The following is a 26,759-nucleotide window of genomic DNA, read 5'->3' as shown; positions in this document are numbered from 1 at the left end:
GCGCACGTTGCCCCCGCAGCAGACATGCACGGACAGTCTACTCAGAAGGTTGACATTTGAGTGGAACTTGAAGACTGCTTGGTCGACCATTTCATTTGAATATTCATCGATGTGGAGTCATGTGAGTATGTTTATGTGCTTGGTGAACTTGTTACATTCCTATTAGCTTGTCAGCTGAAGTCAGTATTTGGTTATTAAAAATGTAAGGCTAAGTTAGCTAACATTAGCCGACAGATTAGCTGGCTAACTAGCTCATTATCGTGCTAGCAAATTTAGCCCGGTTTCATGCAAGTTGCACAGATCAGATATAATATATTTTTTTTAATGGCTTATTTGAAGCTTCAAAGTTGTCGGTTACGACAACATTCGCCGTTTATAATGGAAACTATGGCACTGTCGCACTTTTTAAAATTGGAATAGTTTTTTATTTCGGGAGAGGGGGGTGTTCATGGCTCCAGCTCGACAAAAGAAATACTCAACAGTATGTGCGACGCTACTGATGCGGTCAGTTTCACTGCAGCCTAGAGAAGGACAAAGTGGTCAAGGAATATTATATTTGCAATGAAATATGAACAGCGCGATTTAAAAGGTGAGTGTGTCTGTGTGTTTGCCTCGATGGATTCACTGTTGGCGCTTTTCCAGTGCAGCACTTAGCACAGTTTGGTTTGTCCCGGCCCGTAACAACATACTGATACCGGTTAGTAAAAACCATGAATTAATGCTTTGACAAGTCTGCGGTTTGTACTTGTTTCACTTTTGTCTAGTTTCTGAACAAATATGAGGAGCTGTGAGCTCTGAGTGCTAACAGCTAACGGCTAATGTTCCGGTGTGAACGCGGCTATTGAAGATTCCTGCAGTACAGGAAGTGACGATCCTGAACACGTTTTTTTCCCGGCCCCCCGAAGGACTCATCACGGAGGTGATGAGTCCGCTCACCATGCACTTTGGGTCGGCCTTGGTCAAGCCCTTTTGACCCCGTAAAAGCCATTTTTCGCTCAAATGATACCATGGAGGAATGTAACGGGAGTTGACAGGGGACTCTCCCCGCCTCACGAGTGCCTATTTTCAGACACTTTTTTTCACATTTTCCCCGGTTCTATTAATTTTTATTTTGTTGGCTATTTCACCCGGTTCCTTCTAACTGGGACACTGCCCGGTCCGGGTGTCCCCCCACGGCCAGTGTCCAGCCCCCCCCCCACTCCCACTCATCCATATATTAACAGATTTTGACATGTTTTGTTGCATTTTTCTCCTCTCCGCTCTGTGATCGAATGGCAAACGCGACCCACCATGGGCCTCCGCCGGCCCGGCCTAGTGCTGCTGCTCTGGCGGTTGGTTCTTCCGAACTGCGGGTTCGACTCTGATGACCGGGAGGGTGTGCTGCGTTGGAGTGGGGGACTTCCCCCACTCTGCGTGTCTTTTCCTTCCCGGCCGGCCGACGACGCACCGTCTGACGGGTCCCACCACGGGTTCCGCAGCGGGGTAGAGGTTCAGGGCTGGAACCTCCCCACCTCCGCCGCGGTGCACCCGGCCAACACGGTTGTTTGTCGAACCCGCCACTGTTGTCTAGCGGGTGTAACTATACAAGATATCGTTATTTATTTATATAAATATATATATATATAATAAGTGTCATTGCGATTTTATTTTGTATTAGCGTGCATTTCCTGTTCGGAAAGTGGCGCTGTACTGAGAGTAAACAATACAATTGAAACAGTTGAGGGGAACGTGTTTGAAGCCCACTGCACCTTTTGCACACAAACAAATTGCGTTTGTTTTGCTAATGTACCATTAGCTCCTGGGTTTTAGGCGGCGGAAGTGACGTAATCTGCCACCCAGGACAAGAGATAAAAATAACGCCATACTCAGAGAAAGTATTCCTACGGTTTAAAACACATTATTGTACATTAAAGTTACATTCTGTTGATTAGTGACATTTCATTTTAAAAATATGAAAAAAGTATTTGAAAAACAAAACACTTTCCACTAGGGAGGAAAAGGTCATCCTTTTTATATATACATATATATATTCATCCTTTTTTACTTTATATTAATTGCAATGTCTTCTATAGTAACAGTGACTTTAATGATATAGGGCTGACTAGATGTGCTTGCATTATGTTAGCTAATCATGCTTATCTGTTCCCTTCCCTTTTCAGTTTTGTTCTTAGGCAACATTTCATTTGATGGTTGGTGTTTCCTCCAGCAGCCTGTTGAAATTACAGTGCCCTCTCACTGTACAACAGCATCAAGTTACAACAGCAAGACAAGACACCTGACCATGGAGGTAACTTTACAAATAATTGTATATTGTGTAGGGCTAGGTAAATTAAAAAAGTCGTCAAAACCAACATTCTTAATCTGTTACCGACCAAATTTCAGTCACATCGATAAGTCACACTTAGTCTTCAGCCAACACCATACAAACAAAGCTAAATGTAAATACTGTCGAAAAATAGCAGATTAGCAATGCCTTTAAGTAGCGTTTAGTGTGCATTGGGTGGCGGAGGAAGGGAGATGGTGTGGCAGAGCTCAGAGAGGTATAAATGCTGCTGTCTGAGTGGAGTCTGGTAAGCTGTAAACCATGATGACCAGTGAATGTCTAGTATGAGTTACAAATTGTCAGAAAATAATCTATGAATAAAATAGATGAACAAGTGCTACTGACAGTTAATCGTCTTAAATATATAATGTTTTGCATGATATTTAATCACGTATCTTTTGTACTTTGGTACAACACAAATAAAAATGATAGTAAAAAATACTCTGTAGCCACAGACCACTTCACCTGGCTGTATCTGACCATTTCGTGGTTATAATTCAGTGTTTCCCACAGAATTTGATTCTATTTGTGGGGGCACCGCACCGCACAAATAAATCAATGTATGGGAAACACTGTAATTAACAAACAAAATTATTAGAAATGCATGTCAACTCTAAGCAGCAAAGTGGTGTTGACAGTGTATTATTTCAACTTAAGACTGTGTGTAAGGACATATTTCCAGACTAAATTAACACAGATAATGTTCCAGCTTTTTTGTAATGTGTCCTTTGATAAACTACTTTTGTAAATGGCTATGAGCCTGATGTTCACAGTTGTGATAAAGGGTCCAGTTTAGTAATGCATCCTGTCTATTAAAATGTAGTGATACATTTACTCAAAAAAGGAGGTTAAGAAGCTATGGATAAAGCAGTTATGAAGAACCGGAGGTCTGTCATTGTATTGAAGGGTTGTATTTTGGATAAAAGTATTATTATGTTATTTTTACTTTGCGTATTGATTAGCCTTGAATGCAGTGACACGTTGTATGTATACATGTGTGATAGAATAATTTTTTTAAATAACATTTTACATGATAAAAATGGCTCTGAATGTATATTGATGTGTTTATATTTAAGCAATAAATTGCAAGACAGTAAGTTCTGTAATTTACATAATTAATTTATAATGTACTTTCTATATATTTCACAGGTTACCAAGGGAAATTGAGTCATTCAGCAATTTTGTCTTCGACAGCTAATGCAGAGTAAGTTGATAAACTCAGTACTGTTAGAAGTTTAAGTTGACATAAATGTTTTTGTAACATGGTTTAGTTTAAAGATTGAACTCATGTGTTTTTTTCAGATTCCACTAGATGGGTGTGCAAAACATGTAGCTTTGAATCTAACAAAAGGACAGGATTGTTAAAGCACTACAGACTAAAACATGTAAATGGTGGACGCTGCAACTCAGTCCCTTGTCTTTATACAGATTGCCCTTGTTCGTTTAAAACATTTAATGCCCTTCGTGCCCATTTGTCCCGAGAGCACACAGAGTCAGTAACACCAGGTCTTTCATTTAATTGTCTACTATGCAATTCTAGTTTTCATTCAGGGAGGATATATCTTGAACATCTTGGTAGCCATTTGAGGAGGTTTGAAGTAGTTGCGTGTGTATTCAAAGATTGCAGCTTCAGTACAAACATATATTCAACCTTTGTTACTCATAGACACAGGAAACATTCTCAACATGGCCCTGAACACTTTAAAACTGAGGTCTTGAAAAGATACCCTGATCCCACTGTTGCTCAGGATGAGTCTCTGTTTACGGAGGATGAGGATGATGGCCCTGAGCATTTTGTTGAGGAAGCAGAGGATTTATCTCAGGTTATAAAGGAGAAGTTTGGCCACCTCTTACTAAAACTAGAGAGCACTTTCAATGTTCCAAACAAGTGTATTGACACAATTGTAGATGAGCTACAGTTCATATCCTGCTCTGCATCTGGTCCAGTTTTAAGAGATGTGATTGAGTCTACTTTAAAGAGCCATAACTGTGATTTGGATGAAGCTGTAATCTCAGATTTGGTGAAAAATCTCTGTGAGTCACACCCTATAAATTCAGTTTTGGGAACAGATGGACCTTTTACTACTTCGTACAAGAGAAGAGAATTTATGAAGAAACATTTTTCCGTTGTTGAACCAAAAGAGTACATACTGGATAAGAGAGAGGGTAAAACATTCCAGTATGTACCTATATTGCAGTCCTTGTTGCAGTTATTAAACAATAAGAATATCCAAGAAAAGGCACTAGGTAGTGAAAGAAACTCTGAACGTACTTCACAATATCTGTCCTTTCATGATGGATCTCACTATCAGAAAAATGATTTTTTTCTCTGCAGAGGAGGACAGAATTAGTATCATTCTGTACATTGATGACTTTGAGGTATGTAATCCTCTTGGGACTTCCCGAAAAAAGCACAAAGTCACGGCTGTGTATTGGGTGCTGGGAGACATTCCAGCACAGTCACGATCAACATTGGACTCTATTTATTTAGCTATTCTGTGTAAGGCACAGGACACTAAGCAGTTTGGATTCCAGAGAGTTTTAGAGCCACTTTTAACCGATCTGAAAAGCTTGGAGAAAGATGGTCTTTTTGTTACAGCTTTGGGAAAAGTCATCAGAGGGACTGTGGTGAGTGTGGTGGCAGATAATTTGGGTGCCCATTCTGTAGCAGGATTTGTCGAAAGCTTTATGTCTTCTCATGTCTGTCGGTTTTGTCTCGGGGAGCGGTCCGACTTTCAGTCTAAAGAAGTAAGATCTGGCTTTTTCCAACAAAGAACTAAAGAGCAACATGAGCTGCATGTTCAGACAGCTTTGTCTAGTCTGAATCACACTCATTGCAATGGTGTGAAAAAAAAGTGTGCACTATCTGAAACACTTGACCATTTCCATGTAACATCTGGTTACCCTCCAGATGTTTTACATGATCTTCTTGAGGGCATTGTTCCAGTGGAGTTGGCATTGTCATTTGAAATCTTGATCAAGAAGAAATATTTTTCTCTCATGGAACTCAATGACTCCATTCGACAGTTCCCATTTAAGTGGAGCGATAAAACAAATCGCCCTCATCTTGTCCCTGGTAACTTTGCCAAACGAAGATCAGTGGGAGGCAATGCCCATGAAAACTGGTGTTTGCTGCGTTTGCTTCCTCTGATAATAGGTTTAAAAGTACCGGCACATGAGCCAGTGTGGCAGATGCTGATGATCTTGAAAGACATACAGATGAAGCGTCTTATTTTGGACAGTTTAAAGTGCGAGGGTCGTGATCGGTTCATGCACGTTCCGTGATGGCCGGCCGGCCCCCAGTCAGACTTGATACCGCCCCCATGATAAATACATTTAATTATTGTGAAGCCAGCTGCAATGGATCATTGATCCACCAGGGGGTGCAGTGGGGTTCCACACTGGAGTCATGTGAAATCAACTTCTAAATAATAGATGTTGTTTAGTCGGAAAAAACGAACGAGCCGGCTCTCCCGATTTTTAATCCTAATTTAATCATCATCATTGATGTTTATGTTCACCGAATTGACATGAAATCACTGACAAATATGAATATTCTGTATTCAACTTCATTGAAACGATCAGGATGGGTGTTATTTTTCCCCACAATGACCAAGTCGCTGCAAATGATCCCATGTATTACATGTACATGGCCACATTCTCAACAAAGTTACGTAACGAAACATTCTGTATTCCTTGCTTACTTTTTATTTAATGCTTTATAACAGCTGGAATAGTTCGTTTAGAACAGGCACCTCACTCGCAATCTGCTCCTCCGCAACGCCTACCACCTACCTCCGGCTGAAATTATGAATGTACAGTAAGGCATAGTAATCATAGATAACACGGCAGGGTCCGTTACAGTTTGTTTTCATCTGATTTCAAATATTTCAAATGTCTGAAGTTAATAAATACATTCTCAGTGTTCAAGTCAATAATAGTCATATAAGAAAAGTACTGATCTAATAACAGAGATTTTATAAGGACTTTTCAATGTTCGACATCGCTCATGTGAAATACAGTAAACTGGATGTTGTGGTGCCGAGAGGCGGGGTATCAAAAGTACAAGCTAAACTTTTATTTAGCATCTGAACGATCTGAACACACTTGTAAACAACGTGATGCCCGGGAAGCGAAGACCCGGCGGAAACAGCTGGTCTGGTTCACTAAAATGTCCGTGTACAGTATATCTGGTACTAATGTATAGCGGATCTTTGTTAAGATCCATATGTCACGGATAGATATTATATATAGAGATGGGATGGCAGAAGGTGCTATATATATATATATAATTCCAAAGCTGGTAAAGACCTTTCAAATTTAGCAATAATAGTCATATAAGAAAAGTACTGATTTGTTCTTGAATATTATAATAAAATAAACACCGGCTGTTGTTATGCCTGCTGTAACGTTTACTTTCTCCGTTCTCCGCTTAAGTAATTATTACTTCCTGGTTAGCTTTCCGCTCGAAATTTAAATCTGAAAATGGCAAAATAACGGAGAAAAAAACGTTCACAGAGAAGACGACAACAATTGTCACTTGCACTTGTCATTTAGCATCTGAACACACTTGTAAACAACGTGATGCCCGGGAAGCGAAGACCCGGCGGAAACAGCTGGTCTGGTTCACTAAAATGTCCGTGTACAGTATATCTGGTACTAATGTATAGCGGATCTTTGTTAAGATCCATATGTCAGTAGAGATGGGATGGCAGAAGGTGCTATATATATATATATATATATATAATTCCAAAGCTGGTAAAGACCTTTCAAATTTAGCAATAATAGTCATATAAGAAAAGTACTGATTTGTTCTTGAATCAACTTTTTTATGGAAAATGTTTTATGTAATTTTATTTCATTTTAAATAAAATGAAAGACATTCACAGTTAATGTAATTAGATATACATTATTAATGCCATACATTTTTAAATGTAATTAGATATACATTATTAATGCCATACATTTTTGCATAAATATTTATTCAGTATGATAGCTGTCTAACAGAAGTTAAATCCATTTCTCACTTATTCTGACAATGTACTTAACCCCAAATAAAAGAACCCAATAAAAATAGTTGTTAAATAATAGTGAAGTCACGTTGTAATAACAATAATTCATCTCTCTCGGTTTTTTTTTGTTTTCTTTGTGTGCTTTGCCAAAAGCCACTGTGTCAAGTGTCCTAGTTGGGTTACCGTAACGAACAGCAGCCGGCTCTCGATTTTTAATCCTAATTTAATCGTTTATGTTCGCCGAATTGACATGAAATCACTGACAAATATGAATATACTGTATTCAACTTCATTAAAATGTTATTAACGTGCCTAAACTCAGTAATTCACTAAAAATTACTGATCCCTCCGCGACGCGGAGGGATCCCTGGGTCCCTTGATCCCTGGGTGTTATTTTCCCCCATAATGACCAAGTCGCTGCAAATTATCCCGCTTATTACATGGCCACATTCTCAACAAAGTAACGACATGACTCCCAATATTAATTAAAATGCTTTTATGGATTTAGAAAATATTTTTATTGATTTAAAACATAGTTCTATGTATTGATTTAAATTTACATGCATCCGCTAAGAAAAATAGTCCGTTGTTACCGTTTTTTAAACAGTCAGAATGAAACGGCAGCTCTCAGCTGTGTGTTCACACTCCTAACTCTGATCTTTCTTTTCCAACAGTTAAGTTAACTGTAGGTTACTCTGAGTGACAAGCTTACAGTTAGTGAAGTAACACTTTTTTTTTGTGAGTCACGACCTCGCTGTTTCATTCTAACATAACGCTCCAAATATGACTGTTTCCACTCGGACTTCAATACAGCAACACCATTGTTTGGTTTCCATGGTAGCGTGTCTCTTTAGTAGCGTGCACTCCTTTCCTGTAAATTACAGGTCCAGCCAGGCAAAACAGTAATATGAAATATGAACGTTAGTTTTTAACTGAAATGATCAAATAAAGTCAAAATGTCACAGTGTTTACAAACATTGACCATACCGTTCACCAGTCCCCACCCCACTCTTTGTTTAAAACGAATTGGCCATCGGAATGTGTGTGTCCCAACCCCCCCCTGTGATATCTCTTCACAGGAGGGAGAGAGTTAGACGCTCGTGAATTGTCAACGGGGGGGGGGGCCTCTCTGCACGGAGGAGCCGCGGAGAAGTGAATCACAGTGATCTGCTATTTTAAAGTAAATTCAACACATATCGACCCTAAATATAGCATATATTAAGAACGAGAAAGTGTTAACATCGTTTTTTGTAAACATATGACCAATGTGCGAGGGTGATGACATCAGAGCATCGTCCTATGGGCTTAGCCCCGGACAGGTACAACAGGTATTCACTCAGAGGGGGGTAGTTACCCATTTACATGTCAAAAAGCAACATACAGTAGGCGGGTGGGGGATGGTGAACGTTTACATTTCTCTACAGCAGTGGTTCCCAAACTTTTTGTGCCCAAGGCACACCAAAGGACAAGTAAAAATCTCAAGGCACACCTATTGTGCGAAATAGCCCTTATAACACGTGTTATCACTCATATCATGTAAAATATCTGTAAATGTGCATAATTATTTACTAATGCCAAATAAAATGTATAGATAGAACAATCAGTGGTTCAAGTTAGTATATTCCTCAGTGTAACATATCCACTAGTTGCAAAGCTTAAACATTTTTATATATTTTTTTATTTTAAGGGAAAGGATGTTTTCACTACTCAGTTTGTCAACTATGTTACGGACAAACTTGATGTCATTACAATCATTTGATTAAGTCCTGCACTTCAAGTAAAATCAAATTTGAAAGGCTCTTGAGTCTATTCTACCATATATCCAAAGATTTTTTAAAGTTTAAAAAATAATTGTATTAAAGTTTTGTTTTTTCATGTGATATGTTCAGCACTGTCATTAAGTTTAGGGATATTTTGTATTATAAAACTACCATACAGGTCATTTTGATAGTTTTAAGAGATGTCATGTAAAACTCCAACCTGTGTAGATATACATTATACTATAAAGGATATCAGAAGCACTATTTTAGATATTTTAAATTTGAAAAAATGAGGTGCAACATAGTTGACAATGAAAGTCAAACATTTGACGCAAATAACATAGTTGACTGGACACATTATTAACCATCAGCACTATGTTAATTTCAAGGCAGAAGTGCAAAATTCCATTGATAATGATGTGTAATGACGTCTACATGTCGTACAAATTGTCAACTAGGTTACCTGTCAACTAAGTTACTACAGTTATTACAGTACTGGGTAACTCAGTTGACAGGTAACCTAGTTGACAATTTCCCTATTTTGACCCATCATTTCAATGGTAGGCCTTGCCTGGATGACCACATGTCATTTTCTTGAACAGGTTAACATCACATTTGCACATATAATTGAATTAAAATCATTAAACAATTGTAAACCATAACAATGTACGTAACATTGTTGATTGTCAATGAGTATATTAATTGACCATGTGCTATTATACATAAAATATTGTAAAAATGTAGAGGACAATCACAAGCTGGTGACATGGTATTGGGACAAACCATTTTTGAGTTAAAGGGGGAAGTTCTGTTAGTAACATAGTTGACAGAACTTTTGCGGACATTCATATATTAAGATATTTAAATTATTTAAAGGGGGAAATCAATTAAAAATATGTTATTATTCTTTAGTATTTAGACTTTTGAAATAAATGAATCATTTTTTAAATTTACTTTAATGGTTTTTATTCATTATTTTGAATCCAAGACACCCTCAACTGAAAAACGGACATAGCAAAAACTGACAATTTAAGAACATCATGACACATTTCAAGCTAAATAAAGCATAGGATGCACATAATGTTTGTGTGATATTATAACATGCTTTCCAATAATAGGCAAAATATGATATTTTTGAAGAAAATAGTTAGAATAATTATAATTATCATCAATGGACATCAATGGACATGGAATGTACCCTAAATTGTAGAATCACTCAGCAGTTACATACACCAAACCTTCCAGTTATATTCCTATCAATATTATGAAGGCTTTTACAGAAGGGTTTGGTCATATATAATTCATAGCCTGAATTATATAACATTTTATACCTAAAAACATGGTGAAAATTGATATTTTAGGGCTGTTGACAGTATTTTCTGATTTATGGAGTGATACAAAGAGATATCCAAAATCCCTTCTGTAAAAGCCTTAGATACTAATATGACTACAAAATGAAACAATAATTTTGATCCTGGCTTTATCCAAAGTTCAGATTTCGGTTCCTGAAATGTGTTAAAATATGCGCATATTTCATGAGGTAATGGTTCATTTGGATATTTAAACATGCTATTTCAGAAAACTTGTAATACAAAAAACAATTGCCTTATTGTAAGTAATTAACTGGAGAAATATTTAGCTGATATCTTTAAGTTAAAAATACCCTATTCACCTGGGGTGTCTCGCCTTAATTAGATGTTTGATAAGTGCAGATCACATAGTAAAACACGTACACAGATACATTATTTTGTATTTTTATTAAATTCGACAATGTCAATTTCACTTTCCACTATGTCCACCGTTGTTTTTCACAACCAATGGCAGAACTTTATTGAGGCCTGTAATTAGTCAACTACAGGTCTCTTGAGTCAGTCTTTTTCTTCCAAAAAGCTTGTGACAAGATGTTATTGCTCTTGGGGCATTAAAAACAAGATTTTAACTTTAGTTTTTTATATAATATCTGCATTTTCTATTGTGAAAAACTAAGTCTTAGTTATTTAATATATAGCGCCATCTCCTGGTTAAACCCTGAAATTGGAGAATAGTGGGAGGGCCTAACATTCCTGAATACTGGTCTTTGGCAGGCAACTGGCTGGCAACTGGCTGGCAGTCGGCAGGAAGCTGTATGCTGGGGTCCAAAATAAGAGGCTCCATCTGTAGTGGACCTTGTGATGTCCCTAGTCCATACAGAGGAAAGCATTTGTTATCTTGACAGTTTGATTTCTGAGCACCGATGGAGATTCCTTGAAGCGTTTCCCCAACTAAAGCTCCGTCCTAAGCACCACTTCCTTGAGCACTATCCTCAGCTCATTCGAGAATTTGGCCCCGTGGTTGCCCTGTGGACAATGAGATTTGAGGCTAAACACAGCTTCTTTAAGAGAATTGTCAGACAAACGGGCTGTTTTAGGAATATCTTGCTGTCCCTTGCAAATAAGCACCAGCTCATGATTGCACACCATCTCCATGATTCAAATGCAGTCAGACCATCACTGTCAGTCACAAAAACAACAGAGGTCTCTTTAGATGTACTTAAGGATGACATAAAAGACATGGTGAAGTGTAGATATCCAACTGTCACAACAGTACATGTTGCAAGTAATGTGTGCTTTTTAGGCACCAACTATGCTACTGGGATGATGGTGTGTTATGGTTCTACCGCAGGATTGCCTGACTTTGCCGAGGTGTTACAGATGATGTTGATTCGTGACAAACTGGCCTTTGTTGTCAGACTACAAAACACATGGTACAATGAGCACCTTAGGAGCTACGAGTTAGAGAACACCAGCAATGTGCAATTACTTGAGCAAAAAGAGATGGCTGATTTTTGCCCTTTGGCTGCATACACTCTAGCAGGAAGACGACTGACTACTTTGAAGCACTACATTTGCCTCTCCTATTAGTTGTGAAATGTGAGTACAAGTTGTTGCAATCCTTTATCAGTGGGATTGATTTCAAGTTGATTCATTCTTTATTTCTCTGTTTCTGATGCAGCTTCTTCTGTTGAAATGGATACAACACCTGCAAAGCTCCGTATCATTTTTGAACATAATGATATTCGCAAACTGGTTCTGCCCTCGGGAATCCCAAGAACACTTGAGGAACTTATTTGTGAACTTCAAGAGGCATTTCATATTCCAGGGGAGTTTACTGTGATGTATCAAGACATGGATTTTGATGGCCAGTTTTGCACTTTGAGCTGCATTGAAGATGTAGAAGACAAGGGAACACTAAAGGTTTTACAAACTGAACCAATTGTCCTTAATCTCAGTCCTGTGGAAGTATTGGATATTGACTCCTCAATAGCAGAACAATCTTCTGACAACTCCTCTTGCAACTCCTCTTGCCACTCATCTGGACCTCAGGACACCATCCTGCTCTCTTCCTCTGGAACATCTTACCGGTCCGAACTGTGGCCAGCTAAGTTTCAAGTACCTACTTTTTCTTACGATGTAGACGTTTTGCTGGAGGCAGGCAACCAGGCTTACCAAAAGGATGGCACCCTGTTGAGCAATCCAAGACTGAGAAGTAGCGTACTTGAGAAATTAGCTGAGGAAATATTTCGCTATACAGCATACCCAACCGGTGTACAAGTTTTAGCTGTGATAGAAGCCTTGTTAGAAAAGTACCCATGCCTCAAAGAGCCAGGGTCTTTTAATGGCATGTATGGTTGGCAGCAGAGGATCAGATATAAAATGGGCAATTACCGGGCAAAATTAAGATGCCGTAAATTTGTCTGCCCAGAGTTGGAGGTGAACTCGCGTAAAAGTCAGGCGTCAAATGAAAGGGGCCCCAAAGGCATCAAAAGGCCTAAGAAAGCTGAAGTGAACTACCTGCCACCACTGCCATTTGGGGAGACAGGTGACACTTTAGAGAGGGAGAGAATAGACTTACTGAACGAAATAAAGAAGAAAAACAATGACAAGATCATTGGTGAAAAAATGGAGAGGTCTTTCTCCTACCGAAGACTAGAAGTTGTCCAGCATTGCCCTGCAGTCCACGACTTCATGGAGAGATGGCCCGCAATGTTCTCCGAACTTCAGGTAAATCCAGCTCTTCGTGTGTTTCTCTACCTGATGCTGAGATTGCTGTGATTGACTGCATTACTTTTAGCTAGGTGTACCTAATTAATTGGGTAATCATTATTGTTGCAACACAGCACATGACATGTGTTTTTATCACCTTGTTGTTTCAGATCAAAGAGGAGTTCCGAAGGATTACAACAATTCATCTCGAGCGAACCTTTTTGACCAAACTGGACTTTTACACCCCAAAACTGCAGGAGATACTTTGGACAAAAGGCGGAGTTGCTGGCACAAAAATAAGACCCCTGCTGGATTCACTCAGTCAGGTAAAGTGTAAAATTCATACAATTACAATCAATCAACGTATGTTGGGCTCTTATTCACTGAGAAAAGATAATAATAATAATGTAATGATCTGGCCGGCCTGACCAAGACCCAAAGCCAGCAGGGCATCTACCCAACTGACCCTGGGTTTCATTTCGCACATCATAGGATGTTTTAAGTTAAATCAACTCATTTGTATGCACAGCTTGATCCTGCTTTGCATCCTTGCACCTAGTTGGTGCCTTCTTTTGTAGCAGGTTCAATTGACCATTACGCAACATCTTTTGCTTTCTCTCTACAATAATGTACTTGTCTGTTTTAACAGCTACATGTAGAAGATAGACGAGATGCCATCATCCGCTGCTTGATGGAGTTCCTTGGAGAGTCTACAGAGGAACTCATCAAAGACTACCAGGTAAATGTTCTGATGATTGTTGTATCCATAAACATGTTGTCTGTTCTTCAATATTTGTAAATGGATATCTCTACAGGTTAGTGACTCATGCTAGTATGTGGAAAAGGCATGTCCTTTTAATTAAGTTTAACATTTAGATGAAATAAATTGGTATTTAATATATTTAAAATAAAAGCAAACATTTTACTTTATTCCATTCATTCTTTTTTTCATTCTTTCTCTAATGATCTTTTTTTACATTCTGATTCATAATTTGGTTTTCAGTAGAATTGAAGATTTGAGCCTTTAAACCTCCGATCCCACCTCATTTTCGCTAAACTGAATCCAGTACTATACCAGCTTTTACTTCCTGCTTGGAACAGAGCAGCTTTTTTAAACCAAGAAATAAAAGTGACTACAAATTCCCTACATAACTTACCCCGTCTTTATCTACAAAAGGAAAGGAACTATAAAATCAATAGTTAGTTAAATACTAGGGCTGAACGATTAAAAAAAAAAAGATGTAATTGCAATTATTTTAACTGATATTGCAATTTGCATATTCAGTCACTTCAAAGAAAACATGTACAGTATAGTGCATCTCAACACCAATTCACATGTTTTGACAGGATGTGAGCAAAGAAATCGTCAGAGAGGACTATGCTGAGCACGTCATGAAAATAGTTGTCCTCCGTGGAAGTGCAGCACACGAAGGCCCTGCCGATGTGTCCATCATCATCGAGGGAAGTGAGGTTCTTGATGACTGCAGATGTGTGTCAAAGGCTTGCCTTCTGCTCATGGGCTTCATATATGCAATGAACTTAAGTTATCCACCGAAGATGAAATACACTTTTGAGGTATTTCAGAAGCTCTTTCTTGAGCTAAATGTCCTGAAGATGTCTCCAAAAGTCCATGCATTGTGCAACAAACTTGTAGCCTAAGTGTATGCAAAGGTGTTTCTTCAACTTGCAGTTCAGAGGAAATACTTGGTAGTTATGGTGTCTAGCAACAGTGACCTTTTTCATATGTTTTGCCTGAGCCCACTTTGTACAACTACATGTTCTGTATATTGTTAAGATAATGTTTCAAAACCTTGATTAGGGGGTTCTTGACACAGCACTTTTTGGTTTCCCCTGGAAACAGTTTCATTTGTTGTGCTTTGAGTATTTGCAGCTCAATGCAGCACATGTCAATTTGGTGAAGATTTTTTCTTCATTTGATTGTGTTTTGTATGTTTTCTTGAGTGCGTTGAATTCTCAAGGCCACTGTACAACTTCATATTGTGTAATTATTCTCTATAACACTAAAAGCAAGGGATGTCAGGGATGAGTGATTGCACTTAGTTTTCTTGCAAAGTCATTGTACTGTAGATGTGCTGAATATGATTGGGGCCACATGTGATTTATTTTTTTTAAGTCGGAATTCTGACTTGAAAACTAAAATAATTAATGTTTTGAGCATGGCCCTAATCCTATTCCATAAAAATGACACTTTTGTAAATGTCATTGGACATTTTATCTGAGATGTACTGAAATAGATCACTGTAAATTCTGTCCTCAGGATCAGCCAGAGAATGTTGTTTTAAGAATGTTTCATCTTCACTGAGACTATCGGTAAAAAGTGTTCTAACCATTCTGTTTAGCTGCACCGATGTAGGTGCTGTATGCACCAGATTGCATATGTTGTAAACTGTTGCTTAGTCCTGGCTGGTACCAGTGTTTCAAAACATAAAGTTGCTGTTTTAAAGAGTACATTGTTTCATGTTTTGTATGCCCATATTTAACAGGGTATTGCTGTTAATGGTAGAATACATATTATGTAAATATTACTTATATATTTAAGTAAAAAATACTATGCAATAGTGAGTACACTTAAATAGAAGCAGAAATATGTAAATGTTACTTGTATATTTAAGTAAAAAATACTATGCAATAGTGAGTAAAATTAAATAGAAGAAGAAATATTATGTAAATATTACTTATATATTTAAGTAAATAATACTATGCAATAGTGAGTACAAAAACAGAAAGCACAGTAAAGTTTACTTGTGTACCTGTTGTTAGAAACACTTCTGAACTGTAAGTAGAATTTACTTGAAATATAGGTTGTTAAATTTACTTACAATTTCTGCGTGGAATATTGTTACAGAGGTTTTTCTAAGTAAATGTCACTCCACTTTTTTTTCAGTGAAGGACAGTCCACAGTATTGACATTTTTTAAAACAAGTTAACAAAGAGACCAAACTCAATGAGTCAGTGCGCTATTTAGCTAGCGAATGTTTTATCTATATCTATCTGTTAATCATGCTACCTAACATTCACTATCTATCTACATGGTAAAATAGATTATGTTAACTACCCATCTAACAAGCTAACTAGCTAATGTTACCTATATAGCTAGCAATCACCAAGTGTGTGGCCTACGCAATTTAAATTGGAATTATTGTTTATCACCCTATGATTAGAATTGCACTAGAAACCTGTGTCTATCGTTCAAGTTGTGAGAGTATATATAAAGACAAAAGTAAAGGTTGATAAATCTGGCGACGCTATGCTAAGTGATAGCAGTTTCGCTTTAACCGGAAGTATCAGACATTATACAGCAATGTGGATGTGCCTTAGAGAGGCAAGATGAATATGCTCACTGAGGAATACTTTCAGTAGAACCTTGGTTTTGTAGATCTAAGTAAAGTAGAGTTTTAAATGGCAGCTAAAAAAGAAGAAGAGAGGGACAGAAAACCTTCTCGCCCCTCAAGCAAATAGTTACTTTTTCAGGGATCACCCAATAATATTGCGTGACTGATCGTAACCCTTTGATTTCACAGAATAAATCACTCTATGCTCTTAAAGTGACCCCTTCCTAAATAAGAAGTTCAATTTCAATGGACTTAACCTCAGACGACCTCCGCAAAATACTTGATGCATCGTCTCAAAGTGGTTTATCCTGACTTAAAATGTTTCAATGAATAAGTAAAACAAAAAAAGGGTTGTCACTTAACAAGATGAGGACTTTAAGAGAGAGAGAGGAAAAAGCTCTTACATAATTGAGGGGCTTTGGAGATCATGTCGGGGAGCTAAGCCAAGTAATATTTTGGGAAGACTTCCTTGACTTCCTGCGAGCTCAGACGATCCCTCTCCCCAGACAAATGCTCTAATGTGCACAACTTTAATACACACTGGTCTGTCTTTTTGTTCATGTGTCTATGACTTTCTTTTTTTACCACACACCGGCACACTCACCACCCTAGCAAAGCACGGAACACCAAATGTCAAGGTAGGGGTCATTAAATATAGATAAGAGTGCGAGAGTCCCTAAAAGCTGGAGAGAGGTAGGCCTGCTGGGTGAGGTGGGTGGCAGGTAAAAGGGTGAAAAGGCAGGTCAGCTGTACAGAAAAGGTGAAAACCTGGCAACAAGCCGCTTCAAGCTCAGAGTTTGTTTTTATTTAACCCTAACGGCCCGTCCACACAGCAGCGTTAAAAAAATCTTGGAGGTGGGCGTATCTGAAGCTTGGGGATTTTTTTGCGAGCAAGGCACCAACAACCAATCACATGAATCTCCCGCCCCCGACATACGAAGCAAAAAAGCCTGAAGTAAACTGGATATAAACTCCCCAAACAGGCGAAAACCTACCACTGTCTCTGCCACCTCCCTCCATGCCTGGCTCCTCCGGTTTATATCCCGGTAGGTAAATAGGGACTGGTCATAAAGCACCGGGTGATTGATTCCCTACCGCTAATTTCTCCTCCATTTTTTGGAATATGAGGAAATGACCTGCGGTATGTCTCTCCCAGCATACACGCGGTTTGATTGGCTAGCGCTTGAACTGTCAGATATGCATACACGGGATTTGATTGGCTGACGCTTCCACCTCAGCTTCAAAAGTTGAACATTGCTCAACTTTGAATCCTGAAAATCCTGAAAATCTCCGCTCTGCTGCCCACAATGCAGTTCGGCGAAAAGTGAGGCAAAGTGACGTCACCCCATTCAAAGTGAATGGGCAGAAGCGTTCCAAGATTTTTTTTTAACGCTACTGTGTGGACGGGCCGTGAGACTGTCAGGGGATTAGCAGAAATGTGATGCTGAGGAGAGGGTACAGCCTTGTTGTCTTTACATCCAGATATGGCAGAAATCTGTCAGGTGTGACGAGTGTCGGCGCTTATGCCAAGTGACAGAGGCCAAAGAAAAAACACCTTGGGCTCAGACTGAGCTCAAGAATTTAACCCTGCATTGCGTGAGAATGGAAAGCACATGACTAAAGATACAGCTGGAGGTCTAAACTCACACAAGCTATGACAACAAATGCTTAGAGCTAAAGCAAAACTCAAAATCCCACGTTTTAAATGGGTCATAGCTATCCAAAGGATTCCCCAAACTCTAACTTGTTCCTTTCCTGGTTAGGATTTGTTTACGTAATGACTGAAGATGATAAACTAAATGAATACGTTTAAATAAAGACTTTTCATGCTGCTAGTTCTGCTTTTATTTGACTAGGTTTAAGAAGATCTATCTCTTTTTGCCTACAAACCACTAGAGGAACCGTAATTGCAATTTTTGGGCTGACATCAGTGCACTGTATTGTGGTTTTAAAAAAAAAACACTGTACCTTGAGCAGTGTACACCAGTTCGCTGTAGACGGAGGCGGGGATGATAGGGACTGGCAGCTCCTGCAGGAAACCTCTGAGAGCATCGGTCAGAGAAACCACATCATACTGGTCTAGGTCCACTGAGAGGGGATCTGAGGGGTCAGAAAAAAAAGAAAAGTGTTATAGATTATGTATAAAATACAGGGATGGTTCTTTATTGCGGGATAAGCATGGATTTGTTACCGAACTGGCCTATATAGGACACAGGTCCATTAACATTTCTCATTGGATGGTGGAAAGGCCAAAACACTTCAGAAAAGATAAAGGCATTGCTATCTCATTCACATTCAGGCCCAATCTCAATCCGGACAGTACAACTCTGTGATGGAGTTTTCTACGTTTGTAGTCAAAGTTAGCTAAATTAAGTATGGTTCTTTAGGGTGAAGGGTCTCAATACAGAAGCAAGCTTTTGGACGGGCTTTTGGACGGGCTTTTGGACGGGCTTTTGGACGAGCTTTTGGACGAGCTTTTGGACGGGCTTTTGGACGGGATTTAGTCATTTGCGGTGGAGACAGGAATTGTTGTAACTTTTCCCAAACATCACGCATCACTATTTTGCTTCACGGTCTTCTGGAACTGGCTACATAGGTTTATGTACGTTTATTTTACAGGAAGTTCACTGAAAGTAACTCACGTTTGAGAGGTCAGCAGTGGTTTAGAGATCTGTAACCAATGTACGTCCACCAAAAAACTCTTTATCAGAGAAATAAATGTGGGACTGGGTCAGTATTAATCTGATAGGGTAGAGTGTGTCACCCTCACAGTCACAAAGGAATAATGTCACTCAGCCACTGATAAAAAAAGATGCTGAGATGTTCAAGGTTCAAGGTTCTTTATTGTCAATCTGACATAGCTACAGAGTAATTATGTAGTTGAAAATCTTATGTCACAGGCTTCTCCAACAATGCAACATAATAACATAATAACAATAAGAGACGCGAAGAGAATTTACAAATCTAACCTCGGTAGACGAAACAAGAGATAAGAAGCCTGCATGAGCGCTGCAGGAGATTAGCAAAGGACAAACTAAAGGGCGCCACAGGACGTTTTTCTTGTCCTCCATATTTCAACTCAACCTTCTTTCGCTAGTCATCCTCTCCTTGTCCTTCCCCATCTCTACTCTTAACCTTCATCCCCCATAATATCTTCTTCATTTGTTCCCTTGACCTTTCTCTAGTCTGCCTTTTATCTTCCATCTTTCCACACCAGCTCCACTTGCTCTTCCTTTTTGCTTTCTCTTGCTTTTCTTCTCCCTTCACCCTTCATCTTCCTCGTCCCATCCTCCCCTTCCAGCTCCCCCTTTGGCACCATACGCACTAGACCTGCTGGAGTCAAAATTGCAGTTAAATCTCATTGATTTGCCCCTCTAAATAATGCCTGAATAAACTTAACAAATCACCACAGGCCAGTAACCCACTAGGCCATTAATATCAATGGATGACCTCTTCACATGGTGGTGCTGAGGCCTGTGTTATCGTGCAGTGATTTGTCTGGGGGATTCCATCACCCCAACACCCAGACAGAGCAAATTTGGTGTTGCCATGGGACCCAATCTCATGAAAAGATATGAATACACTTTTCTTCTGTGTGTGGGTGAAGGGGTATAAGAGCAGACAACTATTTGATTCTTGAAGAGCAGATTGTAATTTGTTAATTTGGGAGTGATGTTTTTCTCATGAGATCGAATTCAAAGTTGAATTTGTCCTCACTTGGCTATACAGTTGTTTGGGTGACTCGATGATTTCTCCTAAATAATCTTTCAACATTCCTGCAAGGGAGATGCTATGAATGCATTACTATTGATTATTTTGTTAGAATGAACACAGCAAGAAACACCATGATCACCAACAAGTGCTAACATTAAACCTCATACTGTTTTAGCTTATTTTAACTTTTATGGCACGGTCGCTACATGTCCTTATTATAGGCATAACATATAATGTTTGACAATTCCAATTGTATATTATTATAATGTGGGCAGTTTATGCGGTAAAACAAAGGTCAACTTTCCTCTATGTTGTCAGATTGTCCCGCACATTTTGTGATTCTAGGGATGTTGTTTTAAACTACAGAACTACAGCTGGATTGATGCCAGAGAAAGGGAATACCCCAGACCTTTTCTTTTGTTTTCTCTTTGGTCATGTAGCACCCATTTTGAATGTTTTGCTCCTTCCTACAACATAGACAGGTCTGTATGTACTACCTCTATATGTATTACCCGTCTATTGTGTCCAATGGGTATAAACTGATATGCATCAAATTACACAGTTCAATTTGAATCCATTTTATTTAAATAACCACAGACTTCACTGAGAAATCGATCCGGTCCCCTTACTTGATTTGGTTGTAAGGTTAAAAGTTTAGTCAGCCTGTTCAAGAAAGGCTCTGTGTAACTTCATTGTGTAAGACAATGACATTATTTTAGTCTGAAAAACAAGATTTTCTATGAAGCAGCGTGAATCCAGACAATGTGTTGGCTGGTCATGAGTTACTTTTGACTTCAAAGAGTGGAAGGAGGCAGCAATGACAAAAACTGCTTGTTTCGGACTAATTTTGCTGAGACATGGCTGTCTGCCTTTCCCACGCCAACAGCAAAATGGCCTGATTGTTCTTGAGAGACGCACATGATTTCTTTGTAGCCACTGGTTTGAATATTTAGTGCTGTGAACAATCAGATGAACAAAATCTGGACACAAATAAATAAGATTTTACAAGCATTTACCATTTCTTCCTTTCACAGATCGTTAAGTACGACTATTTTTAATCCATGATAGAAAACACAGAGTTCTTTTTAGCAGAAGTAACAGCAGCTGTTTGTTTGTATCAGACACTGCGGAAATTGATGTCTGATATCAGAAACCACCAGATAAATTGGCAGTCTATTTAACCATGATATGTCTGTGCCTAGTTGGATTAATCCAAGCTTCTTTTGTTGCCTCATTCCAGAATTGTATCCGAGTGACCCTGTTGACTGTCTAGTCTTAATGGCAGCCTAGCCATTTAAAGATGGGCCGCACGATAGAGTAGCCAAACAGGAGAAGATACTTATTGTGGAATTTTATGTAGACAAAAACAATCATAGTAGGTGTGCGTACATTTTTAAACGAATGTCAGATTTCTAGTTGTTTCTCAGACTGGAATAGCTGGTCAAATGAATATCTCTCTTGAATAGTCTGTGAAGTTTTCTCCCGTTGCTTAGCTTACTAGCAGTTAAACGTTTCCACACAGCACAGTAGGTTTCCAGTTGTTGCACAGTTGATTCGCTAACCCTAACCCCAGTAGCATAGGCTCTCAACACATCACCCTTGTCATCGCGGAAACTATAATTCTGGTTTAAATCCCTTTCTAGAGAGAGGCAAGCGTCTGCTGACTTACATTGCAGATTAAAACCAGACAACTGTTACCAGCTATGAGACAGACGTAGCCAGCATTAAAACACAAGTTCTCAGAAACGGTTTCAGAAGTCATAACTCCTGTCCTCTCCTGCACTAATCCCCATTTCATTATTAACAATGGACAGAAATGACTTTGGGTGTTTAATAAAGGGCATAGCTTTGTTACAACCAAGTCACAGACAATGTTAGCTAACTGTAGTCTCACACTCACTGTAGGCTAGTCTAGCGGCCAAGCTAAAGTATAGCTGGTTAACAATTTAGGCCAGATATGTTTCTCCTTAAAGTTGGTAGGGAACAAACCCGAGCTAAAAGAAGGGGAAGATATTGGTGTTTTTATCATCAGTTGCACACAAAGACAGCCCATTTTTTTTTGCGCATGCTTGATGTGTACGGGTATCGGTTTGCTAACATGTTATCATAATAAAATAAGGTGACAATATGACAGTGTTCCAAGCTTCTTAAACTGCCCCTGATGTGGCCATATATCAAATCATTCAGCCCTAAATAAATGACGAAAGTAAGATAAGATAAGAAAGGCTTGGCTCTGCTCTGCTGGGTTTAAAAGGTTTTGTGTGGTATGCCGGGCAGAACTGCCTTAGTCAGCAAGGCAGGTTTAATGACATCTGATGAAACAGAGTAGTCCTCTTGGGGCCATAGCCAATGCAGCATCATTATACCCCAGATCAATCTTCCTCTCCTTTTGTCTGTCTCCTTATATAACGTTTAGGTCTATATTTCCTGTCTCGCTCTCAATATTTAGTTCTTCTGCAGCCTTTTAACAAAAAATCTCCTTGTAACACCTGCCCTCTTAAAATGTCTTATCAAATCAGGGCAGGAGCTGTGCAGATTTAGATCCCATTTGATTGCACAGTTTAGCATTAAACCAACGTGACCTCGAGATCCGTGGAAACACACAAATCTACAGACACGCCTACGTGTACACTCATACCCAAATAGGTCATTATTGATTATCACTTCCTGTACATGTCTGCGCATCGACAGGTTCCGGCAGATTTTTCAGATCTTCCTCCCAAAGGAACAACTTTGACCTGACACTTCACCTTCGATCTTTCTAACGGTCTAATCTTTTTTCTTTATTTTACTTCTCTGCTCTGCCTCTATCTGCTTAAATCATATCACTGACTATAAGCCTATTCACACACACAAAGACGTGGCAAATGTCCTCTATGTACTTGATCCGTCAGTCGGCTAATCAAGGCTTTGTCTGACACTTGCTATGGATCAGTCAACAGATGGGAAGATGAATGAAAGGATGGATGAATGGATGGACTGAGGCCGGGTCAATAGTCAAGAGCAGGGACGAGTTATTGGATTTCTGCATCTTACACAGGACCCATTTGGCAGGAATGGTTGATTGGCTTCAATGAGACTGAGTGGAAAGTTAGACGTATAATCTGCATTTCCTGTTAGAGGGTCAAGTGAATGCATTTTTATGGAAGGTAAACCATTAAACCTGAAGTAACTCAGCAAAGCTTTTTTTTGTATGGCATTACCGTGAATAGAAGACCATTGTAATGAAACCAAAGGATCCAAAGAACCTGAATTTGACTGCCAATATTAGAGTTAGTGGCGAAAAAATGTTGGTATGAAACAACGGATCATACAATTTAGGCTATTGTATGATTTTACATATAAATTGTTAGATTTTTCCCAATAACTCGTGAATTTTTTTATACAAATCTTCCATTATTACTAATATTAAAAATCTGAAAAGGACTCCTATGCTTTCAGTCAATATCCTTAGTGTTTGGAATAATACTTTTTCAGAGGAAGGACTAAAGTGCACTAAGTTTTTTCTGCTCCTAGAAGTATAGGCAACATTGATGGCTGTGACAGCATCGACAATAATTGTATTAATAAAATTCAATTAAAAGTTCACCAAGGTTGTCAAATCACAGACAAGCTGGTCTACCGTACAGAGCTCTACAGGAACTCAAAAAGCCTTTTTTGAATTTTGTTCGGACGAAAAACCTCAACAATAGTCGAGGTCATAGCACGAGGCTTTCAATGACAGAACACTGTGTATGTCTGTTATCTGGAACCAGAATGTACAGGTACATTAGATGTTTGGTGTGAATGAAGAACCCTGTCTCTTTTGAACAAAATGCTGCCTCGCATTGTGTGGCGTCCAAGGCCGTAACAACTGGAACTGACACAGAGAAAAATATGCACTCTATGCAAATCAATGCGTTGTTCATACACAATGACCGCAGTATGATTTAATCAGATAAAGCTGCACTTTAATGTAATACACAAAACCCTTGCATTCGTCTCTCATCGTGTGTTCGCCTGTTTGTCGTATTTGTGTGTTTTCCCACGCAGCAGCATTCCTATAAGAATCAAATTGCACTACAGAAGCTGTGTGATCATCGGCTCTTGCCAGCATTACAGTGCTCGGATTCAGTCGAACAAGCAATTTTCAGATGAATAACTGCAACGCAATCCAGAGGATTCTCTGAAAAGTTGTTCCCTGTCTAATCCAATAGCAGTGATTAAACTAAAGCAGGGAGAGTTAGAGATGGTTAGAGGCAATCAATACTGTTTGAGTGAAGGACAGCCACTTTGAAAAGCCACTTCTCCTAGAAATAAACTGTAAGCCTCTCGAGTAATCCAAAACTGATGTATTAGAGTATTGATAGACTCAGCATTGTCATGGCAGCTGCCAGTGTTTCCGCTAACACCTGAAATAATTATAACCAAATATCAGAATCTCATATTCACCGCCATGGATTAAAGTATTTACTCAAAGAGAAACGTGGGTTTTACAGAAACAAATTTAGAGATAATCTGACATAATGCAGCTGAAATTAAACTAGGTATTATATGTTTCGTCAGCTCGCAGTGTCACCTAATATTAGTTTTCAATATGCATAAAGCTGAGCTGCTGTATGAGGTACAGCAGCAGAGGAATATGCTATCTTAATGATATCTCTGTAATGTCTGCTGCTGGTGTGACATGACATGTGAAGCTCCAGGGGGGAAAGGTAAAATGATCACTGCTCCTGTAATGTTAATGAAAAGGATCATCAAGGGAGACGTTTTGTAATTGGTTTAATGAAATGCCCTGATGGATAACGTCAATTACCATCAGATCTTTTGGCAGATTAAGAAACATAAAACCTTAAAGGGGCCCTATTATGCTCATATTCAGGTTTCAAAATTATATTTGTGCCTTTACTGTGATATCTTTACAGGCTTTAATGTTCAAAAAGCTAGTTATTTTTCTAATACTATGAGCTGCAGCACCTCTGTTCACACTCTGTCTGAAACCAGAGCCCAGTCTGCTCTGATTGGTTAGCTTGCTGGCTCTGTTGTGATTGGTCAATGCGATATCCCGCCCATTAACCTAACATGTACAGTTGTGTTAGAGCAATAGCCAATAGAAGTGTGAGTGTTACAAAAGATGTCACTATGTCACATAAGTAAACAAAAGAGTCCAATGGAGGCGTTTCAGGCAGGGGGGGAGGGAGTGTGTGGAAGAGAAACTCCCTCTGGATGGAACTTTATGATGTTAGCCTTTGCGGACCATTTACATGCACAAAAACCCATATTACACACTACAGGAAAGGGAAACCCCCAAAAAGCATAATAGGGCCCCTTTAACCTCTTAAGCACGGCGGTCCCCCCATTGGACCCCTCCCACCATTTTTTCTTTGAGATAATGTCTCAGGGCTTCTTAACATTTATGAAACTATTAATGTGTAGCACCAGATTAACGGGAAGAATCTCAGCTAACTGAAGATATGAACCATTTTTACCAAAACAAAACACAAGTCTCATAAGAAGCGTCTAAATGACCCCTGAGCGAAACAATTCTAACGCACTGCGGCACACAATTCAAGATAAAGATACCCTTATTACTTATCGTAGCTGCACATACAATATATCCGATTAAAGCTGAGACTCCACTGATTATTTAGGTATAGTATCATCACTGAGCGATCCGAACTTGCGACAGGGGAAGCAAACACAGACATCACAACACGTACCTTTACGGAGCATTTACGGCAGATCGTCTCACCGTAGCTGTCAATTAGGTCAAAAGACGTGTTCAATGGCATTAAAACGAAAAAAAAAAATGCTACAACTGTTGATCCATAGGTTGATAATGTACCTGTGCCTTTGAAAAAATTATTTATAATCCATAATTCCATTTTTTATGTAAAAATCGGAGCGGAAAAGTTAGCTGCTAATGGTAGCCACCAGAGTGTATGCAGCTTCCGGTTTTGGTAACGCGTCACTCTCACTCCTTATTTGTTAACGTTTTGGTGTGTATATAACTTTCCCTCGATTCCATTGGCTCTAGCGGTTATAAAGAGATTTCATTCATCAAAATCGACCAAGGGCGGCCAGAGATAGGTCAAATCCACCCAAATGACCCCAGAAGTGGGGTTTTTTGGCTAAATCTCTCTAAAAAGGTCAAATTTCACTTGTTTTGCATCAATCTTGATACAGGGTACTTATTATATGTTGTACTTTGGATTCCTAAAGCTTTTAGTCTACTAACCCATCATCCAAGGGTAGTTTTCACTATAAGTAAAAAAGAATTTTTGGACGGACACTATAATTTACAGTTTTTTACTATGTTCAATCTGAATTTCTCTTTAAAATAAAAAACATGTATATTGATTCTGACTTTTCTACATCCAACTCACAGGTTTATCATTACTTTGAGAATAAAGATTATTAATTTAACCCTTTTAGAAGGGAAGATATGGTCATTTGTTCTGGGAATGTCATTTTCGAGCCTGAGACCTGAAAAACAGGCTCAGGGCTTAAGAGGTTAATGCATTTATTTTTTGTTTTCGTTTCTATTATTAACATTTGGGTTGAATTAAAATATGGTCCTTTTGACATTTATTGAC

General features: G+C 38.9%; 1 protein-coding gene across 1 annotated transcript in view; it reads right to left on the bottom strand.

Annotated features, from left to right (window-relative positions):
- Window positions 1-26,759, bottom strand: part of LOC117495470 (phosphatidylinositol 3-kinase regulatory subunit gamma-like) — a 280,107-nt gene that overhangs the window by 157,415 nt on the left and 95,933 nt on the right. Inside the window, 1 exon segment of the mRNA XM_034146734.1 lies at window positions 18,439-18,570. Within this exon segment, the coding sequence (XP_034002625.1) occupies window positions 18,439-18,570 (132 nt within the window).

The sequence above is a fragment of the Trematomus bernacchii genome, unplaced genomic scaffold (genome assembly GCF_902827165.1).
Source record: "Trematomus bernacchii unplaced genomic scaffold, fTreBer1.1, whole genome shotgun sequence".
Taxonomy (NCBI): domain Eukaryota; kingdom Metazoa; phylum Chordata; class Actinopteri; order Perciformes; family Nototheniidae; genus Trematomus; species Trematomus bernacchii.
This window is presented reverse-complemented; position numbering and strand designations above follow the sequence as displayed.